Source organism: Papio anubis, chromosome 7, assembly GCF_008728515.1.
Source record: "Papio anubis isolate 15944 chromosome 7, Panubis1.0, whole genome shotgun sequence".
Lineage (NCBI taxonomy): Eukaryota > Metazoa > Chordata > Mammalia > Primates > Cercopithecidae > Papio > Papio anubis.
Window position 1 is genome coordinate 91,011,026 of NC_044982.1, and position 17,777 is coordinate 91,028,802.

The following is a 17,777-nucleotide window of genomic DNA, read 5'->3' on the forward strand; positions in this document are numbered from 1 at the left end:
AAATTTGCTTTTAAATCTACCTCTGTACACAGAGGTTCTCTTAAGAGAGGTTTACCATGAATCTTTGGCTTTGTCCTCTCCTAATGATACAGGAACTATAAAGAAATTATTTAGGCAGTTAGTGAGGGTAAGAGAGTCTTTGTCAAGGTTTCCTTTTTAAGAAAAAGCAGCCCCCAAATAATTTCTTTTCTAACGAAGAGCAGCCTGAAAAATCAAGCTGCTGACATAGAAAAGCAAGATAGAAGCTTGCATGGGTGAATGCCGGTAGCCGTGCCAATGGGAAAAGGCTACCTGGGGGCCAGGCATGTTCAACATGGAGGCTCTATCTTCCCTTTTCTTTGTCAACCACATGTACAGCAATGAAGCAGGCAACATGGCGCTGGCCAGGTAGAGAACCCAGCTGCATAATGGAAGATTACAGTGGGCTGGCCAGCTTCTTGCACTATGCAAATGACACGCCTGGTCTGACCAATCTCTCATACCCTATGTAAATCAGACACCGCCTCCTCAAGCTCCTGTATAAAATCCCATGCATTTCACCATGGAACTGGAAGACCTACTCGGGAGCTCCTCTGTCTTTACAGCAGAGAGAGCTTTTCTCTTTCTTTCACCTGTTAAACCTCTGCTCTTAACCTCACTCCTTGTGTGTCTGTGTCCTTGATTTCCTTGGCGTGAGGCAACGAACCTCAGGTATTATCCCAGATGAACGATGCCACTTCACTAAGGAAGATAAAGGAAACTAGAGACTAAGCTCAATATCACACTCCTCCCATGTGTATGCACACTTACATATACATCTTTGTTTTAATTTAAACAGGAGAAAGAAGTTAGGAAAGTGTTTATGTTCCTAAGCTGTTTTTCCATAATCTGAGCTTTGTTGGAAGTATTAGAACAGATCTGCAGCAAAACTCAGAAACTGTGAACCCTCAGTGCAGTTTCTCAAATGTGCTCACATGTGATCCTAGATCCATCTTACACCTTGCTATTCCAGTTTAATAGTAGGGTATTAAATCTGGCTTCCTGTGCTGCAGTGATTTAGAAGGTGTGTGAAATATGGAATTGTTTTGTTGGACTCTTCCTTATTCCTTATCTGTTTACCACCCACCAATACAGCAACTACTAAAAATAAGGCTAGAGCTCTGTGTTCTTCCAGTAGTGAGATGAATCAATGTTGATAACGTGCCCTCTCTTGATTCCCAGGTGTATAAACAATGAAATTTTTGATGAGTTTTCTTGCGCAAGGGGTGAAATCTCTAGCCAATAAACAGAGCATCTATCTGTGTGTGAGTGCATGTCTGTGTGCACATGAGTGCATGCCTTGTGTGTCCGTGTGTGTGCATTTGTGTGCTGTGTTTTGAAAGAAGCTAATTAAACTGTAGACACTAAATCTTTAGATGTTACTGAATCAACTCAATCAGTTCTGGCAAGTCCAAATATTTGCAGTGGTAGCAAATACGAATAAGCGATCACATATAGAACACTTGCCATGTGGACAATCAGATGGATTCTGTCATCTAAGATTTAAAAAGCAAAATAAAAAAATACCACGGAAACCTTCATGTTATGGGAAAGTGACTGCATATTTGTAAAGAACACAGTCAATACTAGATGTGTGAGCTGTAAATAATGTAGTCATTATTATTTTGGTCTGGAACACTTTATGTCCTTTAGTCATTAAAATTAGGATCTATGAGACTGGGGCAGCATGGAGAAATGACTATTATACCATGCAGTGACTTTTTTTTAAAAAAGAAAAACATAAACTTAGGGCATCTATTTCCCACCATTTCCTCATTTAATTACAATTCCCTGATACCTTTCTACTAGTCTCGTGCTGTTTGGGGGCAAACTAGTAAGAAGCTGGGGGCAAAAGTCTCCTCTTCCAATAAATTCCTGTGGAAGTAGGAAGCTATTATCTGTTTCTTCCTTTTATAATGGAGCTTAAATTCTTACCTGAAATAGACCCCAGCTGTGGAGGTAAAGGGTGTGGAGGAGAGGAAGAAATAACAGTGTTTGTGAGTGCGCATGTGTGTGTGTGCACGTATGTGGCAGGTGTTTGCAAACACATGGGAAGCACCTATGCTTTCCTTGTTTCCAGTGGGAGAAGCTGCCTAAAGCATGTCTCTTCCTGTTCAGCAAGACATCTCGGTTCCCTGAAAATTCGTCAGGGATGGTGAAATCTCCATCAACGAACACAGAAAGCTCCACCAAAGAGACAGTTCATGGTGAATTCAGTTATAGTGACATTCTAGAAGTTGACACCGGTCAACCTTTCTATCCACCTCCACCCTGTCTCAGTGTCTTTCTTTTGCTGTTGCTTCTCATCACCAACAAACTCATGTCTGGTTTTTGGGAAACATTACTGTATAATGGCTTCTGTAAAATAAGGGCTCTCCTTTCTAGAAAAATTTAATAGTCTTAGCAATTAAGCCCATGTTTTATAGTATTGTTTCATTAGGAATAAACACATATATTGTAATTAAAAACTTTTCTCAGCTTCTGAGTGGTCTTTCCATTTCATCAAATATTAAGAAGTGGGAGTATGAATGAAGGAATTAAAGAAGAAACAGAAAAGAAGGAAAAAAATTCACAAAATGTAATACACAATCACACCAGGCAACTGTAGTCTCTTTCCTGGATAATTTGTGTTAAAATTTATCAGACTCAGAAGCTGATGTGAAAAATAGCCCAATATAGTTTTTTCTCCTTGTTGTCTAATATCATCGCAGGTCTATCTGGCTCATTGATAATGTAATTTCTTTCTGTTTAAAGGCAAAATACTTCAAGTATTTGACAAGCTAAACATTAGCCCTAAAAATGTGTATCAATCTGCATTTATATATTTTCTACACAAAAAGTTCTCAAACTCAAAATCAAAATATTTACAAAGGTATCATGTGCTTATCGATGTCACACATTTTCTTTGCAAAGTGCATAATGAAAATTTCAGAAGTAGTCGATTCTCTTTGCTGTAAAATGTCTCCATTAAAATACAAAGAAACAAACTATTGATGCACGGGGCAATTTGCATGGATCTTAAGAGGTGTTCTGCTGAGTAAAAAACTGCCAGTCTCAAAAGGTACATACTGAATGATTCCATTTTTCTAGCATTCTCAAAATGACAAAATTACCAAGAAGCAAAACGGATGGGAAGGCCGGAGTGAGGGAAGGAGATGGAGAGAGGGAGGCGGTGACTATAAAGGGACAACTCAAGGGAGTTTCTTTGCAGTGATGGAGCAGTTCTGTGTCTTGATGGTGGTGGTGACGATATGCATTTCTACAGGAGGTAAAATGTCATAGAGCTGTACACAAAAACATACACAAGAAAAATGACTGCATGCAAAGGCTGGCAAAATCCAAGTAAGGTCTAAGCTCTAGTTAAATTGTATTCTCAATGTCCTGGTTTTGCTAATGTACTGTAGTTATCATTGCGGAAGACCGGGTGATGAGTACATGAGACTTCCTTGTACTATTATTGCAACTTCTTGTGAGTCTGTAATTATTTCATTATATAAAGGTAGAAACATAAATCTCTGTTGAAGAAAAACTTCTGGCAACTAAACACACTTGGAAGCAATTTAGTCAAAGACTGGTGTCCTTTCAGGAGGCAGAGCCCTTAAGTGTAAACACTGAAGACCCCTGATTTAGCATATGTTTAGTATCCAGGTAACCAGGACTGCAACTCTTAGACTGTGTAACTGAAAACAATTAATTGTTCCCATTACTTTTATGAAGGTTGTAGAATCAGGAAATTTCAGAGCAAGCAGGGTCCATGCTCTCAGGTTACAACTCTCTGTTTTGATATCCTGATTTGTAATGTGAGGGCTTTGTCCTAGTTTCTTTGCAGTGTCTGGCCTAGTTCTAAATTTCATACTACACATAAACTACAGAAATGGTAATGGTAATCATAAATTTTGCCTCAGTATTGCATAAGACAAATATTTCAACTTATGTTGATTATAAATGTGGATACAGAAAGAACCCATTTATTATGTAACACCATCTATTAAAAATAACTGGAGAGCAAACCAACTGGACTAATTCTTACTCCTTAGATCAGGTGGTAATTTTCCAGCACAGAGGGTCTGGGCAGTTTCCTTGAAATGACATATCATTACATCCTCCTTGTATAGAATATAGTGCTCATATCTACTGATATCTACTGGAGTGTTTGCGTAGAAAGGGGTGGCATCAGTGTGTCCCAGTAAGGACCCCTTGACTGCCCATGAGACCTGCTAAATCGACCCTGGGGAGATTCAGGACAAACACTCAAACTTAGGAGGCTCTAACCCTTATCATTTGGGAATAAATGATGATATGCTTTTTATAACCAATATGGCTTTAGTTTCCTTACTTGTCTCAACTACTTTTCTTCATGGAATGCTAAAATAGAACTACCTTGGGAAACTAAGCCCACTGTAAAAACAAAGTCAGGTTCTAGGGCTGTTCCTCCCTCATGATAACACGCCTAGAGAAAAGGATTTTAACTGCAGCAACATTTGTTTTTTTTTTTTTTTTTGGGTATTCAGTTCCCTTAAGTCTATAATAATTTATATTTTAAAAAAAAAAAAAAGAACTAGCAACTCATAGCATTAGTGTAATAATTTTATTAATAAAACGAACCCATAGGATTCAAACAAGTATACAAAGTATTTTTTTTTTCCTGTGGGTTAAATTGTTACACTTTTAATAATAAAAATAAGAAAGTTTTCATAGTTAACTTACCAAAAACATAACCCTTGCCTATTGTTTCTTATTGTGCAAAACAAAAACAAAGAGTTTTGCCCACAGAAGGATTTTGTGCACCAAAACATGCACATTTTCAATTTCAAAATTTCTGCATCAAAATGAAAATTCCAAGGCCACGTTTTTGTTTTTTCAAACTAAAGAAGGGCAAGAGGGGAATAAACAAGCAAATAACAGCAGCTAAATTTTTAATCTTCATTCCCAGGTATTTTCTGTTTCAATGTAGAATTCTCCACATTCATAAAATGATATCTTCAACCTACTGCTTACGGTCAGATATGCCAGTATCAGTTCGATAAGGCAAGTCACACCTTTTAGCTATTCTCTTAAGTCCTACAGAGATAGTTTCACTTCAATTTCACAGGATCACTTCAAGATTTATCTAAAAAGGTGACAAAACAATCCTAGTGAAGGATTCCTTTAAGTAGTTGCTTTTCTAGATGGAGCCAAATAATTAAACTTTCTCTCTCTCCATACTGGAGTTTGTTTCTTTCATTACGTTTTAGTATCATGGAGTCGAACAATGCTTTGACAAGGCATGAACTACAACTTAGAAGTCAATGAACAGTTGAAGATGATCTTTTCTAAAGTAAAAATCAACTGTGTAGACAACACTTAAATACACATTACCTGTTTAAAGATACACACACAAAAGAGCAAAATTCAAAAACCAAATCAAGGAATAATGTTTTGTGACAATTTCAGTAGCACAATTACTGGTCTAACAGTTTTGCATTGTGGTATAGTGGCTTACAATGAAAGAACTATGCAGGATGCTTCCATGATTGCAGAGAAGAGAGGTAAGCCCAGAGGGTGAAAAGCATACATTTGCCTAATGTGTGTAGAAAATTCCCTGATCAAATGGCCAACTAACTTTTAAATACAAAATTTAACCTTAGAAGAACTTTTCTATTTTTGGTGAACATTGATTGAAAGAAAAATCAATCACTCTGTTAAATGAAGTACAATATTCTGCAGGGGAAGCACCAGGGTTTCCAGATCAAACCCTTAGGACATGAAGAAAACCAAAGTACTCTGCTAGTTCAAAATCTCTATCACAGGAATCCCTGGCTCCCTTCCATGTGTCCAGAGATGCTCTCAGCTCACAAAGCCAACAGATGGAGGGAAAAGCAAGTGAACATGTGACCATGTAGGAGGGGAGCTGGGGACAGTAAAACACTGCTCAGACTTTTAGCAGAAACACAATCCTGTTGGTCTGAATATCCTGAGGTTAAAGGATAATAAAATATTGCACCAACACAATAAAGAAAAAATCACAGTTTAAACAGAATTACTGAAGAACTGGAATAATGTACAATGCAGTGACTGCCATCAGTAGACCTAGGTCTCTTGACAGGAATTAAAGTTGTGTCTTTTTTAAAAAATGGCACTCCTACCTTCTTTTGGTTTGGTGTTTATTTTGACATTCTCTTAGGTATACATATATTTACTTCCATTTAATGCTAACTTACTGAATTTTCCCCTTGGCCCAGTTTCATATTTAGTGATAGTTGCTGTAAACAGCAGTAACTCCAAAGAAGAGTACTCAAGGCGAGAGATTTAAAAACATATCTGATAACCCCATTAGAGGTAGGTTAGAAAAAGGCCTTTTATTTTGGACTGTGTAGTTATCAAGGCATCCTGCAGATGCAACCTTTTCTCTCACTTCTTTCTCTGACATGCTCCTAGGTGAATAAGATATGAGGAAAATCAAACATATATCCTGTTAAAGCACTTAAAGGGGGTAAAAAGTACAGCCTTCAACAAAATGTGTTTTCACACGAAATTCATCTTTCCCCTTTGAACCGACAAGCTTTTCAAGAAACCCTTTCTTGGTTTCATAATACTGTACTGCCAATTTATAAACTACGTTTTAGTCTACCCTTGAAAGAATGAAAACTGTAGTACTTCATTAGGACCTCATATGACCATGATCTCAAGAAAAGATACTTTCAATGTCTCTAGGCCTGAATATGATAGGAAATCATGAAGCACCCAAAACCTCAGGGTCTCACATTGTATTTGGAGTGGGCCATTTTCCTATTCATGCACACCCTTGTTTTGTTACCCTCTCCAAAATCAAGTCTTCCCCGCTTCAGTTCATATCGCCTTCATTCCACTCTTTAAAACGCCATGGGAAACTCCCACAGTGTTTCCACTGTTGACAGATTCCTTTCTCTCAGGTCAGCGCAGGCACCCTTTCACTTACTCTATAACCATCAGGACTTCCATTACATTCTGTGACTTTGCACATCTTCATCCCAGTTTTTAGCAGGGATATATATATGACCACCATATAAACTTGTGCAGCAATCCTGTCGGCCCACTAGAAATTTCTCACATTCTTTAATTCCTGTTGCCTTCAGTCTTGATATTCATTTATGTTTTCAAGTGAATCTTTCCTGTCTCTTTCCCAAAAAGGCAGAAGGAAAAGAACCAACGTTCTAATTTGATGATGAACACAGTGATTTCTGAAATATGTTCAGAGAATGAAGGAAACAGGCTGGGTCTCTTCTACATCGCTAGGATGTGGATCAACCTGCAAAAAAAGAGCAGACTGAGATTAGTGTTGTAGCATTATTTAAAATGATTCTAGTACCTATTTCTAATTACATGATGGTTATATGCCAAGTTGGTCAGACCCTGCTATTAGTAAGTCCCAGAAGGTGCTTAAGTTCTCTATATTCCATGGCCAAATAACAGACCTTAGAGGCAATCCACAATACTGTATATGATGCCACAGATCACGAGGAAAATAGTAAAAAAATCTGGCAAAAGAATCAGTGATAATCTATTACCACTGTATAAACAAATTTAAATGTATCCCTTACTAATTATGAGTCAGCAACAGATACTCTAATAAATGGATGACAAAAAATGATTTGAAAATAATACAGTAAAAGTCTAATTTTCTTTTGCTTTGCTTACCTCTGCATAAAGAGGTGGGGGTTGAAACCGGAATTCCTGTATACAGGCAAACATAGGACAGCACACTTCTCCCTCACAGTTAGGGGGCTGAGGGTAAGAAGGAATGTGTCTAGAGAATTCTTCCTCTGATACCACATCTGCATAATTTGGTGGTGCTGAAATAGAAATGAAGTTGGAGTAAGAAATCCACTCAAAAATTAATCTCAATTCTTAACTGTTACAAAAACAAGAAACAGCTAAATTTGAAGATAATATGGCATTCTTTCCCTCTAATCAGCAAAGTTTTATGCACATTACAATAAAAAATAGTTTCTCCCTTTATTAAACTACTACTAATAGATTATATTCTAGTCTCTTGAGATATAGGTAAACAAATATCACTGAACTATGACTACAGAAAATACGTAACACACCACACATTTGACTATTTTTCATTGTTTTCCTATTACAAATAGGAATTAGGAAATGTACATCTTATTCCTCAATCTGCTATCAGCAGCTTTGCATCCTAGATAAAGCTAAACGTTCAAAGCCGCTCCCAGGACTAACGCTTTATGATTTTTTAGTAGTAGGAATAAAGATACCAAGAGTAGCAGTACTAATCAACATTTGAGCACTTCATAGCTTATATATTCTGTTCTTAGATATTTTCTAGGTAAAACTTCATTATGAAAGAACACCAAAATATTTTACCTTCAGGCTGTTCTGGCAGGGTCAGTGTCAACCAGCTCATATCCATACTGAACTGGCTGGCAATGCTGGAGTTTCTGCTGCCAAAACCATTATATGGAATTGTACCAATCACTAATGGCAGTTCAAGCATCAATTTTTTAGCACCAGGAATGTGAATGTACACCTAATAAGCCAAAAAAAAAAAAAAAAAAGAGAGAGAGAGAGAAAGGAACAAATGTAAGTTACACCTCCAGTAGGTAGCCCAATTAATTTCTTTTTTCAAAGAAACAAATGCTTTTGTCAGCTGCCACCACCCTCATCACAATTCTCAACCGTCTTGATTAAACAAAATGAAGAGTACACAAAACATAGTGAATGCTCTGTGACAGAGAACTGTGTCCTTAACATGCATCATGGTAGGTTTGCATGGCTCATATAATAATTATAGAAAATTAAGGATATGTCTTCAATATAACAAACACCCTTTAATGCACCTCAATTCTTTTATGGCACTCTATTAAATCCCTTGTGGGGAATAGTTTTTTATTAAAAACAAGGGCCAATCTTCATACAATCCCCAATTGGTGTTAATGCTGAATATGCATAGTAACATGACATCAGTTATTGTCCATCATACACTTTTTTTTTTTAAAGAGCTTTGCTTACAGCTAAGGAATAGTCCACTCTGATAATGCAGCAATCCAGGATGGATGGAGTGACAGGTGGAATTTTGAGCGTTTTCCCATTCCATGTGTCCGTGCTCCCGGAAGCGATGTGGTTTCCTCGCACATTGGCAACCATGTGTCGAATGGTCTTTGTTTTTCCACTAGCCAAATACGTCTGGGTTTGGAAAATAGCAGCCTTTGGAACAATCAGACGAGAGGAACAATTCTCTATTTCTGCATAGATTGGAATAGCTTCTCCTAAAAAGAAAACAAAACCAGGGAGGATTCAGAGACTCTTTAAAAACTTCTCACCACAGTGGATTAGGGCCATATAGCTGAAATGTTCCAACATCACTTTAACAAATTGAGAAGCTTTGATGGAAAACATATTGTAAATTCAAGCCAGAGAAATAAAAATTCACTGCAGGTTGTGGTAGATCTTATTTTCTAATTATTGCATTATTGACTTTTCTAATGTAGCAATATTGCATTAGCAATTCTAAAGATATGTAAATGACCAGTGTCTATATAAATTAGGATAAGACATACAAATAAATGATTCAGGACTATGTTAAGTATAAAAGATCACTAACAAACTCATTAGTGCTTATCAAATTAAAATCTGCCCAAGAGGAGAACAAAGCCTTTGCTTTTAAGGAATTAATAATGTTAAGGCACAGAAAGAATCAACGGATGGACTAGGCAAGTTTTATAACATTATGGCTCCACATCATACCATTCCATACTGAATTCCTTTCCAACAAGTTCGAATCCTGAAGCAGGGGCCAAATCCACTGCTGGAAATGGGCCCTTCACTATTGGCAGTTCCAGTAACAATCTGATTGTTAAGTTTGTTAATATACTACATTCCAGTCCCAAGTATTTGCATATATCAAGCCAGCAAGGAATCAGAATGTCTAATAGCATTTCATACTCCAATAGTTCTCTTCTTAGCAATACAACCCCGGAGATTCTTTTGCAACATTAAAATCAGATGCTGGCATTTTCTCATTCCTCTAGTTATATTCTTTGTTACTAAAGTAACAGGATCGAAGTCAGAAAAAAACAGGAGTTTGACTGGAAACAATTCCTCCATTTAAAAATACTTAAATATCAATTATTTATATTAAAAATGTATCACTACTCATGTTTTAAAATACTATACATGTCATACAATTACAAAAAACACTATTTAAAATCACTTAAAATTAGCTAAGAAGATGAATGAAATCTTTCATTTGGACTTTCAAGCATTTTGCTTACCATTACAGTATCCCTTTCTTTCAATTTTGGCACTCAGCGAGACTGGACCAGAAGTGAAAAACCAACAGCCAACCATTTTCTCTTGAGTTTTCAATACAGGGGTCTTGAAAATTTCAAACAATAAAACAACCTTAATTAGGCCACTCTGGAGAACTCATATAACTTAAAATTATGTCTTTCTTCACAGAATGGTAGTAAAGAAATACCAAAAAATGAATAAAACTTTCTTATCCTTATGTAACATATTAGGCCAAATATGCACAAAAACACAGGGTGTTAAGACTCCCCCTTTTAGGAAAATCACAGTGAATTTTCAGATTCAAAAATTAGCATGACACCATTTTATTTTATCCTGAAGTAATTATGTTTCCAGGAAATAATATACCATGTTTTTTTTAAAAAATCAAAAGCTGTATTAGTACTTATAAACATGACAGAATTATTTTTAAGACTTTATATACAAAAGTCAGGTGGAAGGATAAATGATATAAAAATAAAAAATAAAAAAAATCAGAACATTATATTTATTTTGGCATTTAATAAGTGGAATAATCAAACAGCCTTTTCCCATCACTTACTTCAAAATGCATTATCAGGCAGAAATTTCATGTGTTCTTAATTTGGAATGGTTTTGGGGTTTTGTGTAATAGTGCAATAACGTGTAGTGTTAACAGATCTGAAAAGCTTATTAAATATACTATCTCACGATAGTATTCTATTCTATAGTGTCAAGAGAAGTTACTACAAGATTTACAATGTTCAGTTTACAAGTTACACACACCAAAGCTTTCTGTAAAACCCAGTTACTTGCAATATTTTTTCTTTATTTATACAAAGAATAGTAAGGGATCAACAGTGTCTGTTTTTAGCAAAGACAAATCCCTTTAAATCAATTCCTGCAATGGTCATAAAAACTTTAAGAATATTTAACCTGCCAATTCTAAGTAGTTTTAAAAAATACAAGTTACTTAGCATCACCAATTTTCAAAAATGGTTTTAAAGCAGCTGTTAAAAAGTCATAGCTATAAGCCAGGCCAGCTGGGTGCTGGCTATTTTATGATTCTGACCACAAGAGGCCATGTAACCACAGCATATCTGCTATCCTTTCATAATCTAAAGGTGAACATTAAATTCTATTTCTCTTTCATGCGAAAATAAGACTTAAACAACAACTTTTTAACTGCTAGCTTTTTCCTTGTCTTTCAAAAACACAGGCTAGAAAAACCTCCAACATGAAAAATACATCTTTGTCACATCAGTATCGTGATGGAAAGTTTAAATTATCTCAGTATTTTCTATGAAGTAAAAAAAATCATTCATTCATATTTAAATGAAGAACCATTAGGTCCTAGTAGCTATCATGAAAGTACAAGGTATAATTTTATATTATTTTGATAATATGGGTTTAGATAAAAGAATCTAGCTCATTAGCTCCCATCTTGCCTATTCTGTTGTTACTTATAGCCTGATCTTTCTTATCAGTCTACAGTATTTCTGGTGATTATTAGAAGTTCAATGCTTTAATGTGGCCAAATCTGTCATAAGGAAATGATAAGTGAAAGGATCTCGGCGGCAGCTGCATGCACTTACTTAATGTTAGAAAATGACATGCAAAATGGAAGGATACATAGCATAATGGCCTGAGCTTCAATAACAGGCTGAGCATGATTAATACTCTTCCATAATTACTGTTCCTCAACCTGCTATTATTGAGGAGTTTAGAATACCCCAGTCCTGTAAATGTGGCCACTCTGGTAAAAGTAACTACTCTCTATGTGTGCATTATTGTTATTAAGCCTTATTAATGCATTTCAAGCCTGTGTAACTTTTTGGCAAAAGAAGCCCTGAACAGCAGGGACATAATCAATAGTATTAACACACACAATTTGTAATTTGTCCAACCTAGAATCATATATTTATAGTGAATGCCTTTGGGTTACAAGATTGTGTTTTCTAAGCCATCAGAAAGTGACAGGACCGACTACCAGTAAACTGGCTAAATATAGATCCCACTGTTGAAAGGAAGGAGGAAGGGAGGGAAGGAGGAAGAGAAGGAGGAAGAGAAAAAGGAAGAACTTACTAGTAATGCTGGTGTGTTGACATCGACATGACTAACAACCTGCAGTTCCCTCTTTACACTCTGATCAGGTACCTTGGGTCGTTCCAACACTGCCCGGACACAGTACTGAATGCTTCCATATTTCCCAGTAAACGAGGTGACCAAAGGTCTGAAACCAACCAAAGACATTAATTATGAGTTTACTTTCAGTTAAACATAGCCAAAAAAAGCATGGTTTAAACTGTTTTAGGTTGGAAATAAAAAATGAGTAAGTCTATTTAGGGACTATTCAGTATAAACATGCATACTTGAGAATCAGAAGATACCTCGCAGTGATACGTTCAGATGGACATATTGCAGAGAAAGATAACCACAAAATTATACAGTTTCACTTACTCAGATGGAAGTTGAAAGCGAAATGGAAATTCATGTTTTCCAGGCTGTAATAAAATGATGCCTTCACCTATAAGAGATTGTATTTTATTTTAATGAAGGATGGTTAGTATTAGATCAAGAGTTTTCACAATGTAAGTAATTTTTTGAAGGAAGTTTTTCTTGCTACAAAATGTACCATATTCCAAAAGTTTATTAAACAAATGTACAGAATTAAATTTGAGTGTGTGTGTGTGTGTATGTGTGTGTATGTGTTTGAGCGACGGGGTCTTGCTCTATTGCCCAGGCCAGAGTGCTATGGCCTTGAACTCCTGGGCTTAAGCAATCTTCCTGCCTCAGACTCCCAAGGAGCTGGGACTACAGGCATGTGCCATGGTTCTTGACTAATTTTTAGTAATTCTTTCCAGAGATGGGGTCTTGCTATATTGCCCAAGCTGGTCTCAAACTCCTGGCCTCAAATGATTCTCCCACCTTGGACTCCCAAAGCACTAAGCTTATAGGGGTGAGCTACTGCACTTGGCCAGTTTTTACCAAGTACCATAACACTCACACGTACATACACACATATATTCCATTCTCAAATAGGCCAATTACTAAAGTGCTAAGGCTTAGAACTCCAACATACATATATATGTGTATATGGATATGTATATTTGTGTGTGTGTGTGTATATGTAAAAATCACAACTGCTTACCCCCATTCTATTATACTAATGGGAAATACCAATATTAAATTGGACCAAAAACGAATTTAGCAAGACAGATTTATTCTGGGTATACCAGAAACATCACATTGAGTATTCTTTGAGCAGAAATGGAAAAGGGAGTGAAAACTTTATGAATATTGTTAATATTGGGTATAACACAAAACAGCCAAACCAACAAGACAAGCTATTAAGCAAGTCATGTATGTATCCTTGAGCTCTCCTGACTAACAAAGAGTTTCTTGGTGGCTAACTTGGGAATACAGAAAGGGCTTTACCAAGCATGGCCAGGGCCCTTTTCTCAGCTTTGGGTTACCAGCTCCATTTTATTTCATGCAGAAGCTTATCATTGGATTGTGAGAAGGCCAAAATGCAGGGTGTGGAGGGACTTTGTAAGGCCAGAGGCAACACTGAAACCTGTGATGAAGGTACTAAGACAATCTGTTTAATTCAGATCCAAAGTAGACTTTGTGGCTTTCACGGTTGGTCAGGAGGCTCTCTTGAAAGACTTACACACTCTCCTTTCATTTCATGCTCAGATTTAATATTGAACTCCCTTATTGTGGATAAGATAAATAAGATGAAGAAATGGGAACACAGAGAGAACTCTGAGATTTGCCTGGTCATCTGACACTAAAATGAAGATTTCTACTTTATCCATTCACTAAAAAAAATTAAAGAAATCAGTAGTGAAATGGGAATTTTTTATCCCTTAAATAAAAAACAGAGTTTTATTTTATGACCTTAACCAAGTCAGCTGACATTTCAACTTTGTACTTTTAGAAAATAGGAACACATTACTGACCCATTAAGTCTTCTGAATCTATGCCCAATTTTTAATGTGTTGACATCAAGGGCGATAAAAAAGTGACACACCTGCCACTTAAGTCAATTTGAATACTCCACAGGTGGGTGACTGGAGGCAAAGTGAAGAACAAGTCACAGGGGCATGAGATCATGTTAAATTCAGTGGCAGGGCGAGTCCCAGTGGCTGAGGTGTACTCAGGAAGGTTGCAGCAGAGCTACAGTACCAGGGACCAGGGAAGCATCTCAACCTGATGGCTGTGGAGTGAAAGGCTCAAGGCAACGCCAGTGCTCCTAAAGGAGCTGGGCTGAAGTTCTAATTTGAAATTATTAGATTACAGAACATGACCAAGTATTTACAAATATTTTGAAGTATGTATTTCATTTGAGTTTAAAATGCATAGTGATTAGATTTCAGGCACTGTGGATAATCCTCAAATAGACCAGGGGAGGAAAGGAGATTACATGCTTGTACACAAGTAATTACCATAGAGTGCTAGAACCTAGAGCATTTACAAAGGAACAGGGGTGGGCCCAATATCTTCAGGACCTGAGGGCTGGAATGGAGACAGGTAGGAAGGGAAATTTAGATAAGGGAATAGCATGAGGAAGAGCATAGCAGACATGTGTGGGGAACAGAGTTACCCAGGATGCTGAAGAGAATGAGAGATGAAGTTCCCCTTTCATTAAGAAACAAATCGACATAGGAGACATATCATTTAAAATGAGACTTTCAACTATCTCAAAACATAAACAGGAAAAAGAAATGGAAAAACTGATAAAAATGGGTTATAATATTTGGAATTCAATCTTTGTTTTCTTTTCCTCTTTCTCAATTTTTTTTTTTTTTAATGTAAAAGGTTCACAAGTTGAACCATGTGCCCAATTCTGCTCTGCACCAACCGCTCATTATTTCTGTCTTGTATACTGAGCCCTACAAAGTCACAGAAAGATGTTTCAATCACTAATGGTCTTACAGCCAAAGCTCATAATTAAAGGTTTTGGTGAGCCGTGGGATGCAGAAGACCATTACAGAGGCAGAGACTGGGGCTCAGGAAGAGCGACTTGCATAACGTCACACTGCTGGTGGGTGATGGAGAACTGAAACCAACTCTCTGATACTGTCTTGTCTTTCTACTACAATTTCTCAACAAAAATATGAACAAAAGCAATCACAATGATAGCAAGTAGTTGAATTAGATTAAGGATGTCAAATAATTATCTGGAGAGCATTTGTGAAAACAGATCCCAGTGCTACATAACATGGATTTCTAAAAATCTCCTTAGGTGATTGAAACACAGCCAGGTTTTGTAATGAAATGACCCCAGAATACAGACTGTGTCAAGATGCTAACTTCTTCCAAGCTATAGATATTAGGGGTGACTTATTTTTTTTCCTCAGCTTGTACTATGGTCTTAAGCAAAATGTAATTGTGCCAATATGTGCTATGATACATTCTAAAACAAGTTTAAGATTTTCAAATTGTCTAGCTTTTACATTCTGTTCCATGTGTATATATGTGCGTGCATGTGAGGAATAAACATCTGACTTGTGAATTAAAAAACTATTTGTTAGCCCAGATTTTACCAAAGCAGTTTTTTATTGCTAATTCCAGGTTCAACTGTTTTTAATTTTACATCTATTTACTCAGCAGTTACAGGCCCAGGGATAGAGTCCAAAGTCCTGGACAAAAATGAATGTATGTCTCTCTCCCAATGTCCTTGACTCCATTCAGCCATCTTGCAAATTGTGTTGTCTGCTTCCACTGGGGCCTGGATTGATCCTGGAAGCAATACTGAGGAAAGGGCATGAAGGAGTAAGAACTAGCACTAACACACTGTCGCCATTGATCCAAAAGGCAGTTTTGATTCCAAATACGGTTTTCCTCACTACAATTTTGGGATCACTCAGATGATCATTTACCTTGAGGACTTCGCTGTGTCCACAGTAGGATAAGGCAAAACCACATATTCTATTATATTTTGTATAAGACATAGTACATAAATATAATGCGTTCGCTCTTCAAGGAGAGGAGGTACATACTATCGTTTTACTTGATAGATAAAAGCTCGTGGCATAAAGGTAAAAGTTTAAACTAGTTTTCATCCATGAAATAAGAGTAAGACTCATGGTTCTTAGTATTTTCGTGACTAAAGGGATCCAATTTTTGGTATCTAATATTAATAAAACACTTATGTAATGTGTCCCCACATGGGTACTTCTGGAAAAGTCTACACTATGAACTGGACCTCACCAAAGTGAGCAGGAAGGGAAATTCAGACATGCCCAGATGGCCTTGTCTCTAAAGGCATTTTGAGTGGAGAGAAGTGGAGGAGAGGGGAAGAAGTGGGTAGGAAGGGAGGAGGAGGATGGGGAGGAAGAGGATGCAGAAGAAACAGCAGCAGTATCAGGTACAGGCACAACTCTTACTAAGTGGCCCTGCTCCCCAGAAGAGGGAAACCAAGCATGATGGTCAAGTCTAGAAAACACTTCCTTTGAACTCCTACCCCTCAGGAACTACTTCCCTATTCCCAACACCAAATTTCTGCTAATTCATCATGAACCAAGAACGTGTCCAGGATACGGAGGAGTGGAAGCCATAAGACACGGGCACCGCAGAATGTAACCTCATAGCCGCCGGTTTCACCGTCCCTTCCTCGACCACAAAGAACAGGATCTAGATTTTTGGATCCCCCACTGTCCAATCACAGGTTCCCACCGCACCCAATGGCCCCCCTCCTCTCGCGGTCCTAGAAAATCCCGAGCCACTGGTCCCGGTCAGGCCCGGCGGGCAAGGGGCGGGGCGCCAGGTAGAGCTGCGCACCCAGGACGTGCGGTCTCTTCTTACCCGCGAGGCTAGGCCGGACCCCACCCCCGGAAGCCCGCCCTGATCTCACCTGCCAGGTGGGCATCCCGCCGGCACGCGGCCTCCCGGCCCCTCCCCGGCCCCGTAGCCTGGCGGGGGAACCCCAGGTGCTCGCCTGCGCTTACCGGCCGGGGGCTCCCGCAGGCTGAGGCGCACGTTCAGGTACTCCACCTCCGAGAAGACAGCCAGGGCTGAGGCGCTGGCCGAGGCGCAGGGGCCGGCGCTCGGGCCCCAGGCGGCGGTGGCGCGGCCCTGGGCCTCCAGGCGCAGCGCGCGCAGGGCCACCGGCTCGGACGCCTCCAGCAGCACGTGCCCGGCCACCGTCTCGCCACTGGAGTAGCAGCCCTTGCGCTCGTCCTCGAACACCAGACCCAGGCTCTTTACGCGGCCCTCGGCACCCACGGCCGCCGCGCACCCAGCCTCGCCGCCCATCCCGCCGGGCGACTCGTCCCTGCCCCTGAGGTCGGCAGAGACCCGGAGCCGGGGTCGCGAGCACAGCGGCACCGCTGTCACAGGCGCTCGCGGCAGACTCAGGCCGCGGCGGCAGCCGTGTGGTACCCGATGGAGCACCGGCTTGCCGAGGGGCCTGTCGCTTTAACAAACCCAGTTGGGGCTGGAAAAGGGCCGGGACAGCCCACCCCCGGCGGGCGGCCATAGGTCAGTTGCGAGCCCTGCTT

General features: G+C 38.8%; 1 protein-coding gene across 2 annotated transcripts; it reads right to left on the bottom strand.

The window, feature by feature from the left end:
* Positions 1–4,587: 4,587 nt before the first annotated feature.
* ARRDC4 (arrestin domain containing 4) lies at positions 4,588–17,770 on the bottom strand. Of its 2 annotated transcripts, XM_031668309.1 has the most exons (8): positions 17,226–17,690; positions 12,730–12,796; positions 12,355–12,502; positions 10,275–10,377; positions 9,013–9,269; positions 8,368–8,530; positions 7,675–7,829; positions 4,588–7,285 (listed from the first exon to the last, which is right to left on the bottom strand). In XM_031668309.1, exons 1-8 carry the CDS (start codon positions 17,530–17,532, stop codon positions 7,229–7,231), a joined length of 1,257 nt encoding a protein of 418 aa, XP_031524169.1. In that variant the 5' UTR covers positions 17,533–17,690; the 3' UTR covers positions 4,588–7,228. The 2 variants fall into 2 exon arrangements, with proteins under 2 accessions (XP_031524169.1, XP_031524168.1); XM_031668308.1 differs by lacking the exon at positions 12,730–12,796 and having other exon boundaries at positions 17,226–17,770.
* Between the last annotated feature and the right edge of the window lie 7 nt (positions 17,771–17,777).